At 40.3% G+C, this 15,142-nt stretch overlaps 1 protein-coding gene across 3 annotated transcripts in view; it reads left to right on the top strand.

The window, feature by feature from the left end:
- Window positions 1-15,142, top strand: part of SLC13A1 (solute carrier family 13 member 1) — an 83,937-nt gene that overhangs the window by 38,227 nt on the left and 30,568 nt on the right. For all 3 annotated transcript variants that reach the window (XM_067563977.1, XM_067563978.1, XM_067563979.1), the window contains 2 exons: window positions 9,352-9,480; window positions 10,358-10,494. In XM_067563977.1, the coding sequence (XP_067420078.1) occupies window positions 9,352-9,480; window positions 10,358-10,494 (266 nt within the window). The remainder of the gene's footprint in view (window positions 1-9,351; window positions 9,481-10,357; window positions 10,495-15,142) is intronic.

The following is a 15,142-nucleotide window of genomic DNA, read 5'->3' as shown; positions in this document are numbered from 1 at the left end:
ACTAATCAAAGCAGGAGTGTGTTGATTTGAATTGTCTCTTGTCCTCCATCAAAGCGGCATGTTCTAGGAAGGAACGTGTATCTTTTGAGGTTAAAAATGTATAAACTAAGACACTTTTAAAAATGAAAGAGACAGCAATAGATAAATGGAAACATGGGGCCAACTTCTCTGCGGGTATAAACTGGCACAGATCCAATTACTTCAGTGGAGCAGCAACCATTTGAGCCAGCATAGAATTTGGCCCATGGCCCAAACCACTGGATCCCAATTCAAACCAATACAAATTCCAGTGGAGCAACACTGGATTAAATTAAGAATCTCTGTTTGAATATATCAATATTAAAAGTGAGATCGTGGCTGGCCCTGTGCAAAGGCACGAGGGGAAGAGGGGACCCAAAACCTTCCCTGCTTTTGCACACTTTCCCAGAGGCCAGTGGTAAGATGTCTGGACAATGCAGTGAGTGTAGGTGGGTAGCACTGCCAGTCAGAGGCACTGGAACTAGGGGTGCTGGAGATATGGCAGCACCCCCCAAAATAACAATAGCAGTGGAATGCATGACTTCCTTCACATATAGGGTTTATAGTTTTGTTCAATGGCTTTCAGCTTCCCTATTATAAAAATTGTTTCGGTGTCTCTGCTGCCAGTAGTGTTGCTATCCAAGAGGGACAAGGAGGGGGCAGGATGAAGATGTCCATAGTCCATCCTTCGTCTTCACCATCCAGCTGAGCTGGCCAGTTGCCGTGGGGACTTAAAGCTTCTAATGGTTGCTGGAATTTTCTTAGTTTGCTAGTAACCACTGTTAAAGTTAAAAAACCCCACCATGTTTTAACTAATCTTAAGGGCAAGAGCTGAGATTTATATTAAAGAAAACAGCTAATTGTTTTGTCATTACTGCTGACACTAATTGGTATCCTTCCTGACAGTCTGTGATAGGAAGCCAAAGTCTGTCTGGACATGCACACTCAGCCAGCTTTCTGTCCCTCACAGCGGGCTCAGTGTTAGCAATGGAATACATTAGTAAGGCAATGTGATGATGCTTGCAGTGCTGCTGCCCATGTTGTGTCTATCTGGTGGATAAAAGGAAGGCTTCAAGCAACAGGATTGACAATCCAGGACACTTTTATTTTAAAAGTTTGTTGATGGCATAAGCTTCCCTTTTCTCGCATAATGAGGAGCTTGCAGCGGTGGAGGGGACAGGGCTAAGAATTTCCAGCAATAAAGATGACATACAAATACATTCATCTCATTGCTTAATTTCATTCATTTAAAAGCTCTGTAATGAAGAGATGTATAGTATGGTCTGGGGCATAGAGAACTCATTCTTATAAACATACTATTTTTAAAAATAGTTTCTTATAAGAAGCTTCTCTGTAATGTATTTGGAAAGTGAACTTATGAATATCGTTCAAATGGGCTAATCACGAGTGTACGGCTACAGTACTTTTTCTATAACACAACAAAGCTATGTTAAAAGAACATTTTTAAGATTGCAAAGTCACAAACTCAGAAGTTAGAAAAGGGCAGAATTAAGCTTACCTGTCAACTTTAATTGGGCCCCCTTGTGTGTATGCTTTATGATACAAATTTTACATGATCAGATTATTTTTCCTTAGGACTCCTCCTCAATCATTAGGTGGATCCATCGATTGAGGGTAGGAATTACTAATTGAGCAGGTTTCAATGTTTGTTTTCTTCTTATTGTTCAATGTGCAGCCCTAGGCCTTATTTACTGCACCCTGTGCAAACCCTGCTCTGAAGACAGAATTATTAGTTCCTCCTGGATTTTTCTATGGTGCTCATCAATGTGGTATCTGAGTGTTTCCATAAATATTAATGAATTTATTTTTACAGTACCCCTGAGAGGTGAGGGGGTAGTATTATCCCTATTTTACAGATGGGGAGCTGAGGCACAGAGAGATTAAGGTCAAAAGTAACCACAAATTTTGGGACTCGCATGTGAGATACCTAGCACTTGATTTTTCAGAGTACTTAGCATTAATACTTTGTGTTCAAAGTACAGCTCTTATCAACTTCAGTCACATCTGTGTATGCTCAGAACTTATGTAAATAAGACCCGTGGATCTCAAGTCAGGCCTCCAGAGAATGAGGAACATACAATTAGTGACCACCTATGAAAAGTTTGATTTAAGTGGTTGCCCAGTATCACATTTGAATTCTGTGGCAGAGAAAGGGATAGAATCTGGTTCTTCGGGGCAGAATTCCACTGCCTTTACTAATGAGACCATCCTTTTTCATCTTGCTATCCCCTCTCTCATTCACTACACCCCACCTAACTTCTGCAGCCAATAAAGCAGAGGTCCTACAGACAACAGTGTCTTTCACTACTCTGACCTGGTTCATCCCCAGAACTGTTCTATACTGTACACTGAATGAGATAGGGATACTAAGGAAAAATATGGGATCCTGTAATTAAAGACTGAATCAAAATGCATATGCCAATTAGGGGAACAAATTAATGTTACATGGGCAACCTAAATTTTGGAATTTCCTAACTTCTGAGTACTTGCACTTTGCATCTTTAATAATGTTCTTTTAACATAGTTTTTTGTGTGTGGTTTCCTAGGTTTTTTAAAAAACAAACTTAAAAAAAAAAAGAGAACAAATTTCATCATGACACATCATGTTGACAACCACATGGGGCATCATGTGGACCTATAGATCCACCATACAGACAACCACATGGGGCAGAGTTGGGACCTATAGATCCACCATACAGACCTCTGCCACTTGAACTAACAGAGCAAAAAAAGGTTACCAGAATTTTTTAACCTGAGCAAAACAATGAATTTTCACTAGACTCATTCTTGTAAACAGCTAAACTATGTTGGCTGTAACTATCCAAAAAAGTTCAACCTAGCCTGGAAAATTTCAGTAATTAAAGATTGGCAAAGTAGTAAGCAACTGAACACATGATCTTATAATGGAAAATGGTGAGCAACCTTAAGTGGTGACACCAGCCCCATCTAAAATAAACAAACTTATCTATAGCTCATTTGCCAGAAATTTTGAGTTCTTGTCAAGGATAGTGGCTTCCAAATTGTGACATTGTGGCACAATAAATTCTAGAGGACTGTGAACTCTGGAAGGCAGCCAGAATTATCATTGGTCCACATATACTTTTCTCAGAGACTAGGGAATATTGTGGTTGTGCAGTCACAAAAATTGATACATAATTGTCCTTCTTTTTGAACTAGCCATGTAATTGTTCTCCAGAATCTACATTTTTCAGAAAATATTTCTAACCCCTATGGTTGCGGGGGGAAAAAATCCTTCAAAATGTTAAATTAACCTATGTTAAATTAATGAATGTCAGAATTTGCATTGTTTTACTTAAAGTAACTCTGTAGAGGTATGAACTGTCCCATTCATGTCATGTCTTGAAATGTAATTGTAAATAAACATGGAATCATCATCAAGCAGATGTATTTCTAGTGGGGTGCCATAAAGATCAGTTCTTGTCCCGATGCTATTTAACATTTTTATCAGTGGCTTGGAGGAAAACAAAATAATCACTCATAAAATTTGCAGGTGACATAAAAATTGTGGGAGTGGCAAAGAATGAGTGACCGGGCTCACTTAGTAAAAATGGGCACAAACAAACAATATGTATTTTAATAATGCTTAATGTAAATGTATACATCTAGGAACAAAGAATGCAGGCTATACTTACCGGAGGGGGTCTCTATCCTGGGAAGCAGTGACTGAAAAAGATTTGGGGGTCGTGTTGGATAATAAGCTGAACTTGAGCACCCAATGTGATGCTGTGGCCAAAAGGACTAATGAAATTCTTGGAGGCATAAACAATGGAATCTCAATTAGGAGTAGAGAGGTTATTTGACTTCTATATTTGGCACTGGTGTGGCCACTGCTGTAATTCTGGTGCCCACAATTCAAGAAGGATGTTGATAAATTGGAGAGGGTTCAGAAAAGAGCCATGAGACTAATTAAAGGATTAGAAAACATGCCTTATAGTGATGGACTCAAAGAGTTCAATCTATGCAGTTTAACAAAGAGAAAGTTAAGAGATGACTTGATTACAGTCTATAAGTACCTATATGGGGAACAAATATTTAATATTGGGCTCTTCAATCTAGTAGAGAAATGTATAACACGATCCAATGGCTGGAAGTTGAAGCTAGACAAATTCAGACTAGAAATAGGTTGTAAATTTTTAATAGTGAAAGTAATTAATCATTGGAACAATTTATCAGTGGTCGTGGTGGCTCTTCTATCACTGGTAATTTTTAAATAAAGATTGGACGTTTTTCTAAAAGATATGCTCCAGGAATTTTTTCAGGAAAGTTCTTTGGCCTGTGCTATTCAAAAGGTCAGATTAAATAATCACTTCTGGCCTTGGAATCTATGAAGGCTCAACTCTGAAATCTCATGATGATACTCTAAGGTATGTCTATACTGACAGCGGCAAAGTCGCCGCCATCAGATCGACCTATCTGGATTGATTGAGTGGTCAGTGTAGACCCGCTCAATCGATCAGGAAGTTGACTGAGTAAAACCACCCCCTCAAAGTTGCGTAGCGCTGTGTCGACGGGAACCGCACAGAAGGGAAGCACAGCAGTCGATGGGAGTTGCGCAAATACTCAGCAAAGCTTGCATAACTCCCGTTGACTGCCACCGAATCGCCAGGTCAGTGTAGACCAGGTCTATGTGTTAATATTGTTAATGCTTTCATTGCTGATCCTTTTAGCAGAATAATCAAGCTGTTCCCTCTGTAGTGTTGTTGGATGAAATAAGGTGTAGGTTTGTTGTGGTGGTGAATGAAGGATTCAACCCTGCATCCACTCCCAAATTTAGGCCCGTATTCAGCAAAGTACCTAAGAGTGTGCTTAACTTTAAGCATGCGAGTAGGTCTCATTGATTTCAATGAGTTAATTTACATATGCACTCAATTACCTTACTGAATCAGGATTTTAAAGATCAGATGCACCCCTTCCTAGTACCAAAGCCTTCAGTCGCTTCCCAGCTTTTCCCAGCTCCAAAAAAAAAAAAAAAAAAAAAAATCCCTTCCCCCATCTCCCTGAGTGTCAGAAGCCCTAACTATTACCTCTCCAGCTGTCAAAACCCCTAGATTCCCACCGACACTTTTGATAATGCTGTCATGCATTTTTTAATACAAAAATCTGCAGGATGCAGATACATGCCTAGGATGTACCTTCAGCCAGTTATTATTATCCCCCATTGTGTTTGGCATAACTTTACAGGACATTAATTCTTAATATTTTTCTTTCTACCTACTAATAGACTAAAAGGCAAACTGTTCTTGTATGCAAGACTGAAGTTCAGAACAAATGTTCAGAGCTGCGCTTGTGTAGCCTATAAGAATTTTAGGACAAAATCCTGCACTTATTGGAGGCAGCTGAGGTGAGGAAGCAGAGCACGGTTGATCATAATATACCCAGTACAAGCACTATCCTGCAGTTGCGCAGGGTAGGCTGGCTCAGTGGGAGCTATCATTTGCCCCCTTTTGCTGCTGCCATCATCATCCTGTAAGCACCATGGCCTATGTCTGCTTGCCTAACTCCCTCAAATGAGTTCTCTGAAACTTGACTTCAGTGGAACTATTCATGTAAGGGGATTTAGCCCTATGTGTTTGCGTTGTTATGCTCTCTGTTCATGTGTCAGAATTATACTGTAAACTCTTCAAGGCAAGGACTGCGTCTTCTCTATGTCTCTATAGCACATGTACATTTCTGGCAGTTGTATAAATTAATAATAAAAGAACGTACTGCAATATCTGAAAGTACTTGTAATGTGTAAAAAAAACTGACCAAGTGTTGGGCCAAGTCCAAGCCAGGGTATGTAGACTCTGGTTCTGTTTCTCATTTACGGTAAGGCATCTTTACACCCCTCTGGCTGTGTAAATAGGTGCCAAAGTGGGAGTAAATGTAATGATTCATAATATTTATTATATGTAGAGCAGGGGCAGACTTCCAACTGTCCTGGGTTTTGCAGAACTATCCCACTTCGACCCCTCAAACTGCCTGTCCTGTTTGAAGCGGAACTTTTCCTGCATGCAGCACCACCCCAATAGGAGGGGGGGCAAATGGGGCAGTTTGCTCCAGGACCTCCATTAGAGATGGCCCCCAAACCAAGTGGCATTGTGACCTAACACATAGGGTAGCAGCTCCACTCAGATTTGGCCCAGTTGTCTTTCCATCTCTGTCTATGGTGAGGCGGATGGGCCAAAACTGAGTGGCGCTGTGTCCAGCTTCAGCTCCTTGAAATGTTGGGAGGTCTGCCGTAGCAAGAAGGTGCCCCACTCATGGGCCAGAGCCCCTTTGTACTAGGCACTGTACAAACACAGAACACAAAGAAACTCCGTCATGAAGAGTTTTCAATCTAAGCAGCAATATAAATTTACAATCACAGTAAATGTAATTTTTATCCACTTTAAGGACCTTTGTACTTCCAGAGTAATGCAAAGGGGCCTTAGTGTAAACAGGAATTAGGCCCTCTGACTTCAATGATTAAAAAAGTTGACATGTTAAATAAAATCCTGATCTGATATGACCCATCTCTTCAATGTCAAGTCAGGTTACCTACATTTGAATATAAATCAATTTTCAAAGATACTATATCAAGCCCACAAGCTGACCTACAAATATAGTGAAAGGTGTTAGAGTGTAAGTATGTCATTTATGTTTGTACAAGTATTCAGGCCTGTATATCTGCCTGCGATGGTATTCTGGGCCTGCTGTTGGGGCCTGTTTGCCTGCCTGATAGCTAAGGATTTTAAAATACACATGTAAGCAAAGAACAAAAACATGGTGTGTTCCTTTTGCCTGCCCGCAGTTAGATGGGTTTTCTTTATTTCTGTTTTAAAAAAAAAAAAGGGAATGTAGTTAAATTTTTCAAGGTGCAGTAAAAATATAATATATAAATGCAAAAATAAAAAAAGCTCGGACTCCTCTTCAAAACAGATGCCAGGGCAAGGCCAAGCAAGCGGCTGGGAAAGCAAGGAAAGTAAAGAGAAAGGTTAAAGAAAACTATAAACATAAGGCCATAAACTGACCATGGCCAAGATGTGACATCACTCCCTGACTCTCCCAGAGGATACAAAACAGGCTGTACTAAAGCCCCCAGACGCCCAAAAATGGAATATATATATTGAAAGGGGTGGTACCTGCGGGGGAGAGAGGGCTACAAGTATAATTAAGGCTATTAAGAAGAAGGAAGGGGGCTTCATCAGCATACAGAACCATGGTCAGGGAAAGAGGGAGTTCTATGGGCGTACAGAACTAGAACTGGGGGAGGAAAAAAACTATTGGTGTATAAAGAAATAAGTCCAACGGTGTGAAAAGCTTAAATACGGTTACGGTTTTAAAGCTTGTCAGTGTAATCCTCAAGTAAACCCTTCGCAGAGCGCTTGCAGATTGGACTCTGGATTGTTGCTTTCTGGGGAACTGTGTCTGGGAACTGAGAGGGGACAGAGCAGGGGAGCCCTAACAAAAGGTTATAGCAGGGATCATTCTTTGATTTTTTACTTAAAACAAATGCATGAAGTTATTTCAGGTCCATAACTTCTGCTGAGGCTTGAATGGCTCCTGGTATGCCAATTCCATGTTGGCAGAACAATCACCCTGGATACGGGTTTTTCTGGTACTTCTTTTTGGCATTGACCGGATCTCAGTAGAAAAAATTATGGCCCATAAAAGTCCAGGTCAGAAGTCATTGAATCTAAGTGAAAAATTCCCATTATAAAATTACACAACCAAAAGGGAAAAAATATCATTCACTGAATCCTTGCAAAATAGCTGCATTAAGGCAAATAAGAATTTCACTTAACCTAACAAAAGCTACAAGCAAATCTGGATATTAATTTGATTTATTGGGTCTAAATTTTGTAGATATCAGTGAAATTACATGATATGCTTTCATACACAATCCATTGTAAACACCATACACAGAGATGTAAAGGATATCATTGCTTGCTCGCTTTTCTAAAATATTAGTATATTTTTAGAACAAATGAAGGTGCTCGATTGATGGTCCTGGAGAATGAAGTTGTCTTGTTATCCACAGAACAGCCATTATCAGAGAGCAATCTTCTCCACACTGCTTCACAAATCCACCTCATCTTTTTTTCTGCAGGATTCACCCTTCGTTGGTGAGAATCATTCCAGTTTCTGCTAAATCTGTGAAGAAAGGTGCAAATTAGTATCAAATGTGGTAGAAGTTTTGCAATACAGACACTTCAGTTTATTTCATGTAGACCAAAAACTGCCAATAGAAGGAATACTGTTTGGCCATTACTCACTTGAGTTGGATCTGAACCAGCCTTGCTAAGATAAAAAGATCTGTATCCCATCATATCTCCCCAAAGCTACAACTTTAGTATTAGCCACTGTACATACATATGCCATTTTCCTCTCCTGACCTCGCATGGTAAGAAAGGTTCTTTAGCACTTTTCTCAAGAGTGGAAGTGTAAACTAGAGCTGTGCAAAATATGCCTAACAGAACTTCAAAACAAACAAAATTCATTTGGTTTCAGTACACACCCAAAGCTCAGAGCAGATTTGGCCAAACTCCAGTTTGGTCATTTCATTCTACCTACCCCAGTTCCTTCTACAGCTTCAGTTGGTTATGTTGTATTTTCTTCATTTCTTGTTTTAAAGTGTTTTCCAGTGTATGCTTTGTAGCCCAAGTGGTTGCTGCATGTCAGTGGTGGAGGTAAAGTGAATCCTGTGTTACAGGATTCAGAATGAAAGATGCGTGAAAACTACAAGACATAATGACAACCAAATCTTCTTGTGCATCTTGACAGTGCTAAGAACACTGGGTGAAATCTCTGCCCCATTGATGGCAATGGCAAAATCTCATCATCTTCAGCAGGGCCAGGATTTCTCTGACTGTCTTCATGGGAGCTCTCTGGGAGATCAAAAGGATATTTTATTTGCTGGGGGGTTGTGATTTATTTTAATTCTTGGGTGAAGGGGGGTTCCTGGCATAATCTCCTTGTATAATTGTCGTTTCAAAATGTCTCATGAAGTGACTGGAGCAAATGGCAGGAGTTTCTTTTTAATTATGTGTATTTAGAAACAGAAAAATAATAAATAAGATAATAAATGCATAAAATAATGTTATTTCATCACAATGTTTGTTATTATTTATAAGGCTATACTTCAAATTATCTGCTTCTGATGATAATATTAAGTACATGTAAGCTTTGGGCCCCAACTCAAAACCCAGTAAAGTCAGTTGGAGTCCTTCTATTGACGTCAGTGGATTTTGGATTGGTCCCCTATACCATTGTTGGATTGTTTGTTAGATGAATCCAATCTTGTTTTTAATGATGTCTTGTGTATTCTAGGAGGCAGAATGTGCATACACACTGTTTGTAGTTGCTATCTTTTGGCTCACAGAAGCTCTACCACTGGCTGTGTCAGCTTTACTTCCTGCCTTAATGTTCCCATTGTTTGGTATTATGGCATCCAGGGAGGTAACTTTCCTTTTTTTCCTTATCTTCTTAGGCTGCACATACTATATACTAATAAATTGTGGAATCCCCAAAGAAGGAACTGTGTAATGCTGCAGTTTTGTCAGCTGTCTCTTACTATATGTTTCTGCAGCACCTATCATAATGGGGCCTCAAGCTCAGGACTAAAGTTAAGCACACACTTAAGTGTTTTTCTGGACCAAGAGAAGCCAGCACAAATTATTGCAGGCATCACCTCTGAGCCAGAATTGTCCCATCTGTGAAATGGGTTGTTAATATTTATCTACTTTGGCAAAGTGCTTTGAGATCAATGGATGCAAAAGTGCTATGTATGTGCAAAGTGTTATTAATATTACACTACATTAGAAATATGACATGCTCAGGGCCCAATAACACCTACCTTAATATCAATGGGAATTGATACCAGTTGATCTCAAACCAGAAATAGAACTGTGAATAGTCCTGAGCTTGAGGCGCCATTGTGATAAGCACTGTAGGATCATGTCCCAAATCCTTTTATCTTAAAGCATTTCCCATGGAGAGGTAGCTGGATGGATTAGTAATAAAATGGGTTAATGCAGCAGGCTTTCTCCTTTGGCTTATGAGAAATGTGTTTGATGATCTTAGGTTGCTTACATCATGAACCTAATTACCCTCTTTCTTCCATTTTTCACGTCTATTTAACTCAATTTACCCAGTGATTTACATGGGTTTAAGCGATAGCACTGACCTAACTGAAAACAAAAGAGGAATTTTCCAGCACACATTTAAATGCATGCCCTAAGCTTGTTTCTGCTGAGGCCGGTTGTTTTTAATATGATCATATAAAAATGATAGCTAAAAAGGACCCCATTCATTAACAAATTGTTTTTGATTTCAGGTGGCCTCTGCTTATTTCAAAGATTTTCATTTGTTATTAATTGGAGTAATTTGTTTGGCTACATCAATAGAAAAGTGGAATTTGCACAAGAGAATAGCTTTGAAAATGGTGATGCTGGTGGGTGTGAACCCTGCATGGTATGTACGAAATATCACATTGGAATATGGTAATGTTCATGGAAAATTTGGTAGTACAGAAATAACTGCCTACTGAGGAGGGATATTACTTTATTCTTTAGTAGAAATCTAGGCACCCTTTGCCGCTGAAATAAAATGGCTATGTGAAAAGCTTTGTGTATAGTATAGTAGATGAAGCTTTGTTCTTTGGCAGAAATTCCAATTCTAGGGATAGTTAAGATAAGAATGAGTCCTATTTTGAATGCTGTGACAGGATGCCTGGGTACAACCTGGAGCTGTGGGACTGCTGCATCCCCTTAACTCTCCAACCTGGGCTGTCTCTCTCAATGCAGTGCTAGTGACAAACATCCAAGCCCTCCAGGTGCTGTTATCATTCAGCCACCAGTGTGCAGAGGCATACCCAGCTAAATTGCATGAAGCCTCCTCAAACCACTCATACATAGAGAAACACCAGCAAATCTCCCAAGCCCCTAACCTTGCACCCCAGAAATACACCATCTTACACTGCTCAATACCGTGTGAATAGTGCAAGCTTGTTAGTTAGTTCACAACTTCATCAAAGGAAAGTGGGCATACACCAGCCTGTGTAACTTGAGCAGATTTCCCAAGCACTTTAGACAAACTCACTGGTAAGGATAAAACATTAAAATAAGTTTGAATTACAAATAGAGAGAGAGATTTTAAGTGATTGGCATAATGGTCAGGAATAGTTACCTTAAGAAAATTAAAAAAAAAACCCAAAAAACCAACATTCTAAATCTTAAACTTTTAAACTAAGCAAGAGTAGAATCAAACAGCTTTTCTCACCCCCCTGGATGTTGTGGGTAGATTACAATTCTCAATACACTGACTGACTTTCCTTCTCAGCCTGGAACCAGTCACCTCAGTTCAAGTCTTTGTACTCCCAGAATTCTTGTTGCCTTCAGCGGAGCTGTTGGAAGAGAGAGAGTCTCAGTACGCCACTGTCCTTTATTTTATACTCTTAGCCCTGGTCTACACTTACCTGGAGATTCGGCAGCAGTCGACGGGAGTTACGCAAACTATGCAGAGTAGCTTGCGTAAATCACGTCGACTGCTCTGCTTCCCTTCTGCGCGCTGTCTACACTGCACTGTGCTGTCGACGCAGTGTTACGCTGCTTGAGGGGGTGGTTTACCAGCGTCAACTTCCTGATTGATTGAGCGGGTCTACACTGACCGCTCAATTGATCCAGAAAGATTGATCTGGCGGCGGCGAATTTGCCACCGTCAGTATAGACATGGCCTAAGTCAATGTTCCTGGAAAGAAACTGGCCCAGTCATGTCCTAGTTGGCCTTGCTGAGTCACAGAGTTGAGCAGTCCCCATTGTGTGGGGCTTGCACAACTGTCTCTTATTGAATTGTAAATCTCATGTTTACCATTCCCCTGCTGATCAATGGTCATTTAATACCTGCATCGGTGTGGGTCACCACCAGCTTAGTCACTGGAGAGCAAGCAGTGGGCAGCTCCCAAACTCACCACATACTTCAATAGCAACCATACAGCAAAATCTCATAACTTCATATACTACTGCAATATACATATTTTGACAGAACAATGAGTTTCAGCAGATCATAACCTTTCATACAGCATCTTATATGGCTTGCTTTGTATGAAATATCACCATCATATACAAATGATGAATATAGGGGTTATAGAGTGCTACTTTGAGCTATAGCATGTCACAGATGCCTCTTATATTCACAATAACTATGTAATATTCAGAACAAATATATGATGAATTTGTGAATACATTTAAGGCTCATATTTCTTGATTGATTGTAAAGCCTATAAGTGAAGAGTCATGTCACGTCACATGCTTATTATTAGTCATTTGTATTTCAAAAATACTCGCAGTGTTCTGGGCATTTTAAAAATATACTGTAAGGCAGTCCTCCCCCCTAAGAATTCACAATTTAAAAGGGGGAGGGAAATCGGAAGGGTGGAGAAGAGGGGACAAAACATTCTTTACAAAAATAAAATTGAGAGCCTCAGCTATCTACAACTGGCCTATTATCTATGAAGAAAACAGCTTCCAAACCGAACTGCACTTCTCCAACTCAGAATGGTCAGATGATGTCCTGAAGGAACCGAAGATACTCATCACACATTCATCTGTTGATAATGAGCTAGCAATATCATATGAAGTGAAAACGCTACTCATGGCTTCTGAACACAAAGGCTCTGGGAGGCGTAGAAACCTCCATCTGCATCCCAGTAAGATTGGCCAGGAAATGTGCTGTGTCAGTCAGGCTCCCCAGAATATGAGATGCTTATGATCCAACTTCAAGGAACAGAAAGAGCTAGATGTTAAAAGGCCAGATAAAGAGAAGTCCGATATTAGAGGTGGAAAATGCCTATTTGATCTCCTTCTGGCAGTGTAGGATTATTCCTATTCTCCAATGCTTTGTCTGCCCTAATTTTCAATAATTTATCTAATGGGCCTTCCAACATTTCCTCTGATAACTACTCTCTACCCTGACAGGCTTCACTATTAGAAAAATGTTCCTGCAATTCTACATTTTACTTTATTCAATTTTCTTCCGTTACTCTTAACTATCCTCCTTGAGCCCCTTAAACAATTTCAGTCCCTCCTGGGTGTTCATGCCTTTCAGATATTTGTACCTAGCCTCCTCCTTGTTTAGCCAACCTTTGCTCATTAGCTATTTTAATCTTTCCTAATAACTCAGCCTCAACAGTCCTTTAATTTTGGCTGAAATCTAGTAAACCAGCACCTGACCTGAATGTTGTGCTGAGTATTCGGTTGGGTAGCCAGCCCTCTGTGTCATTATAGATAAAGGAATCCCGCCCGTAGGCCATGGAATGGACGTAGAGACATTCCACAGGCAATTCTGAAACCATGAGGACTGCAGCAGTTCTGCCCTGCCCCCATCGCACCTACCCCAGTGCTAACCCATCACCTCCTCATGAGGGCAAGACAGGAGGTTCTGAGTAGTAGAGGTTCCACGAGCCTCATCCTCATCCAGCTCAAGCCCAATTCCCATATGCCCACTGCAAACTGTCACACACGGGTCCTCTAAGCAGCTGAGCCCTGCCCTTGAGTATAGGAACCACAGCGGTTCCTCTGTCAGGGAGACTGTAAAGCCACAGAGATGGAAGCTGGGTTTGCGCATTTTTTTGTTCTTTTCCAAATTCCCACCAGTTTTGTATTGTGTATTTTGTATTTCAAATACAGTATTTTAGAGACCGTGTCACCAGTAAAATACAGAGAGGAACAACCTTGCTCATTTGAGGTGTAACACCATCATTTTGTATGCAGCCCAAAATCACATGGGATAGAGGTGCCTTCTTGGTCAACCGAGCTATCAGTGTTTTAAATGATCAGTCATCACACCTGTGCATGCTTCATCTGACCTGGAGTTCAAGTTAGAACTGTGCCCTAAACCTCAACACAGACCAGGGGTGAAATCCTGGTTTCATTTAAGTCAGTGGGAGTTTGGCATTGACTGATCTCACTTGGAGTCACTTCAGTGGAGCCAGCGTTTCATTCAAGAATTCGACAGACAGTAGACTCCATCCTCAGGTCTGGCCAAGCTGCACCGTGATTTGGTTTTCCTTGGCAGACAGAAAGGCCCTAGGGGCCATGAGCAGTTTAGCATGGCATACCTTAGAACAGCCTGGAGGCTACTCTAAGTTATGCTTAGGGCTGAGCCATCCACTCGTAGGCTCCAGGATCAGGAGAACACAGAGGTGATATAGAGCAACGTTGGTTTCACCCCCAGCTGCACTGTATTTCAGTTGCAGCTGAGAGTGTAGCCCACAGGGATGAATTGGGTGAGTAATGCAAGAAGGAATCTCCTCTCGTTGTTATATGGCAAGAGGAGATTAGCTGTATTGTATCTTATAAATGAAACCACCATCCAATATTTCATGCGAAGTGTCACTTGAAATACCGTGGGTGGAATAGATTAGGAAACACTGAGGTTGAATCGGTTAGGACACACTCTGTTATTTTTTAGATCAGTGAATCATCAACTCTTAATCCCGCAACCTATTGGGAATACGTTAATTCTCCAATGTATTGAATGATCATTTGAACATCTGACTATCAAATGTCTGAAGTCAATAAGAAATTGTTCAAAGTAGCTGTAGTGAATGTCTTTTTTTTCTTTATTTCTTAAGGTCGCTGCTAGCTCCACTAAGGAGCCATGTTTTTCCTATATAAATGTTTCCAGAGCTTTTGGTCTTCAAAGCCACTCCCCTCACTCAAGTTCCTCCTTGAGACCCATTTGTTTCACAACTCCTACAAGAGACTAACTGAAGATCTAATCCAAAGCCCTATAAGGTCCACAAGTGTCATTCTAGAGTTTTGGACCAGTAAATTAGCAGGTTTACAGTAAAAAAAGTACAACTCTGTATTATCAGTATGCTATTAAAAATGGGCAGAAATAACAAGCAGAGAGATCATTTATTTGTCCAGGGCCTGAATTTAACCTAGTGACTTTTTTGTGCCTCTACCACACAAAAACAGTTCTATTTTTAAATGGAAATGTTGCCATTAGGGAAAGATATACCATGGGAGTAATTTTGAATTTTAAAAAAATACTCAGAACTCAAACTGCTCCTGCTGAGTTAATTAATCCTTGTAATTTATGTAACATCTTTCATCCA

The sequence above is a fragment of the Emydura macquarii genome, unplaced genomic scaffold (assembly GCF_026122565.2).
Source record: "Emydura macquarii macquarii isolate MOO-44397 ecotype Brisbane River unplaced genomic scaffold, CSIRO-AGI_Emac_v2 contig_2636, whole genome shotgun sequence".
NCBI lineage: Eukaryota > Metazoa > Chordata > Testudines > Chelidae > Emydura > Emydura macquarii.
Note: the sequence above shows the minus strand (reverse complement) of the source record. Positions and strands in the feature narration are given on the sequence as shown.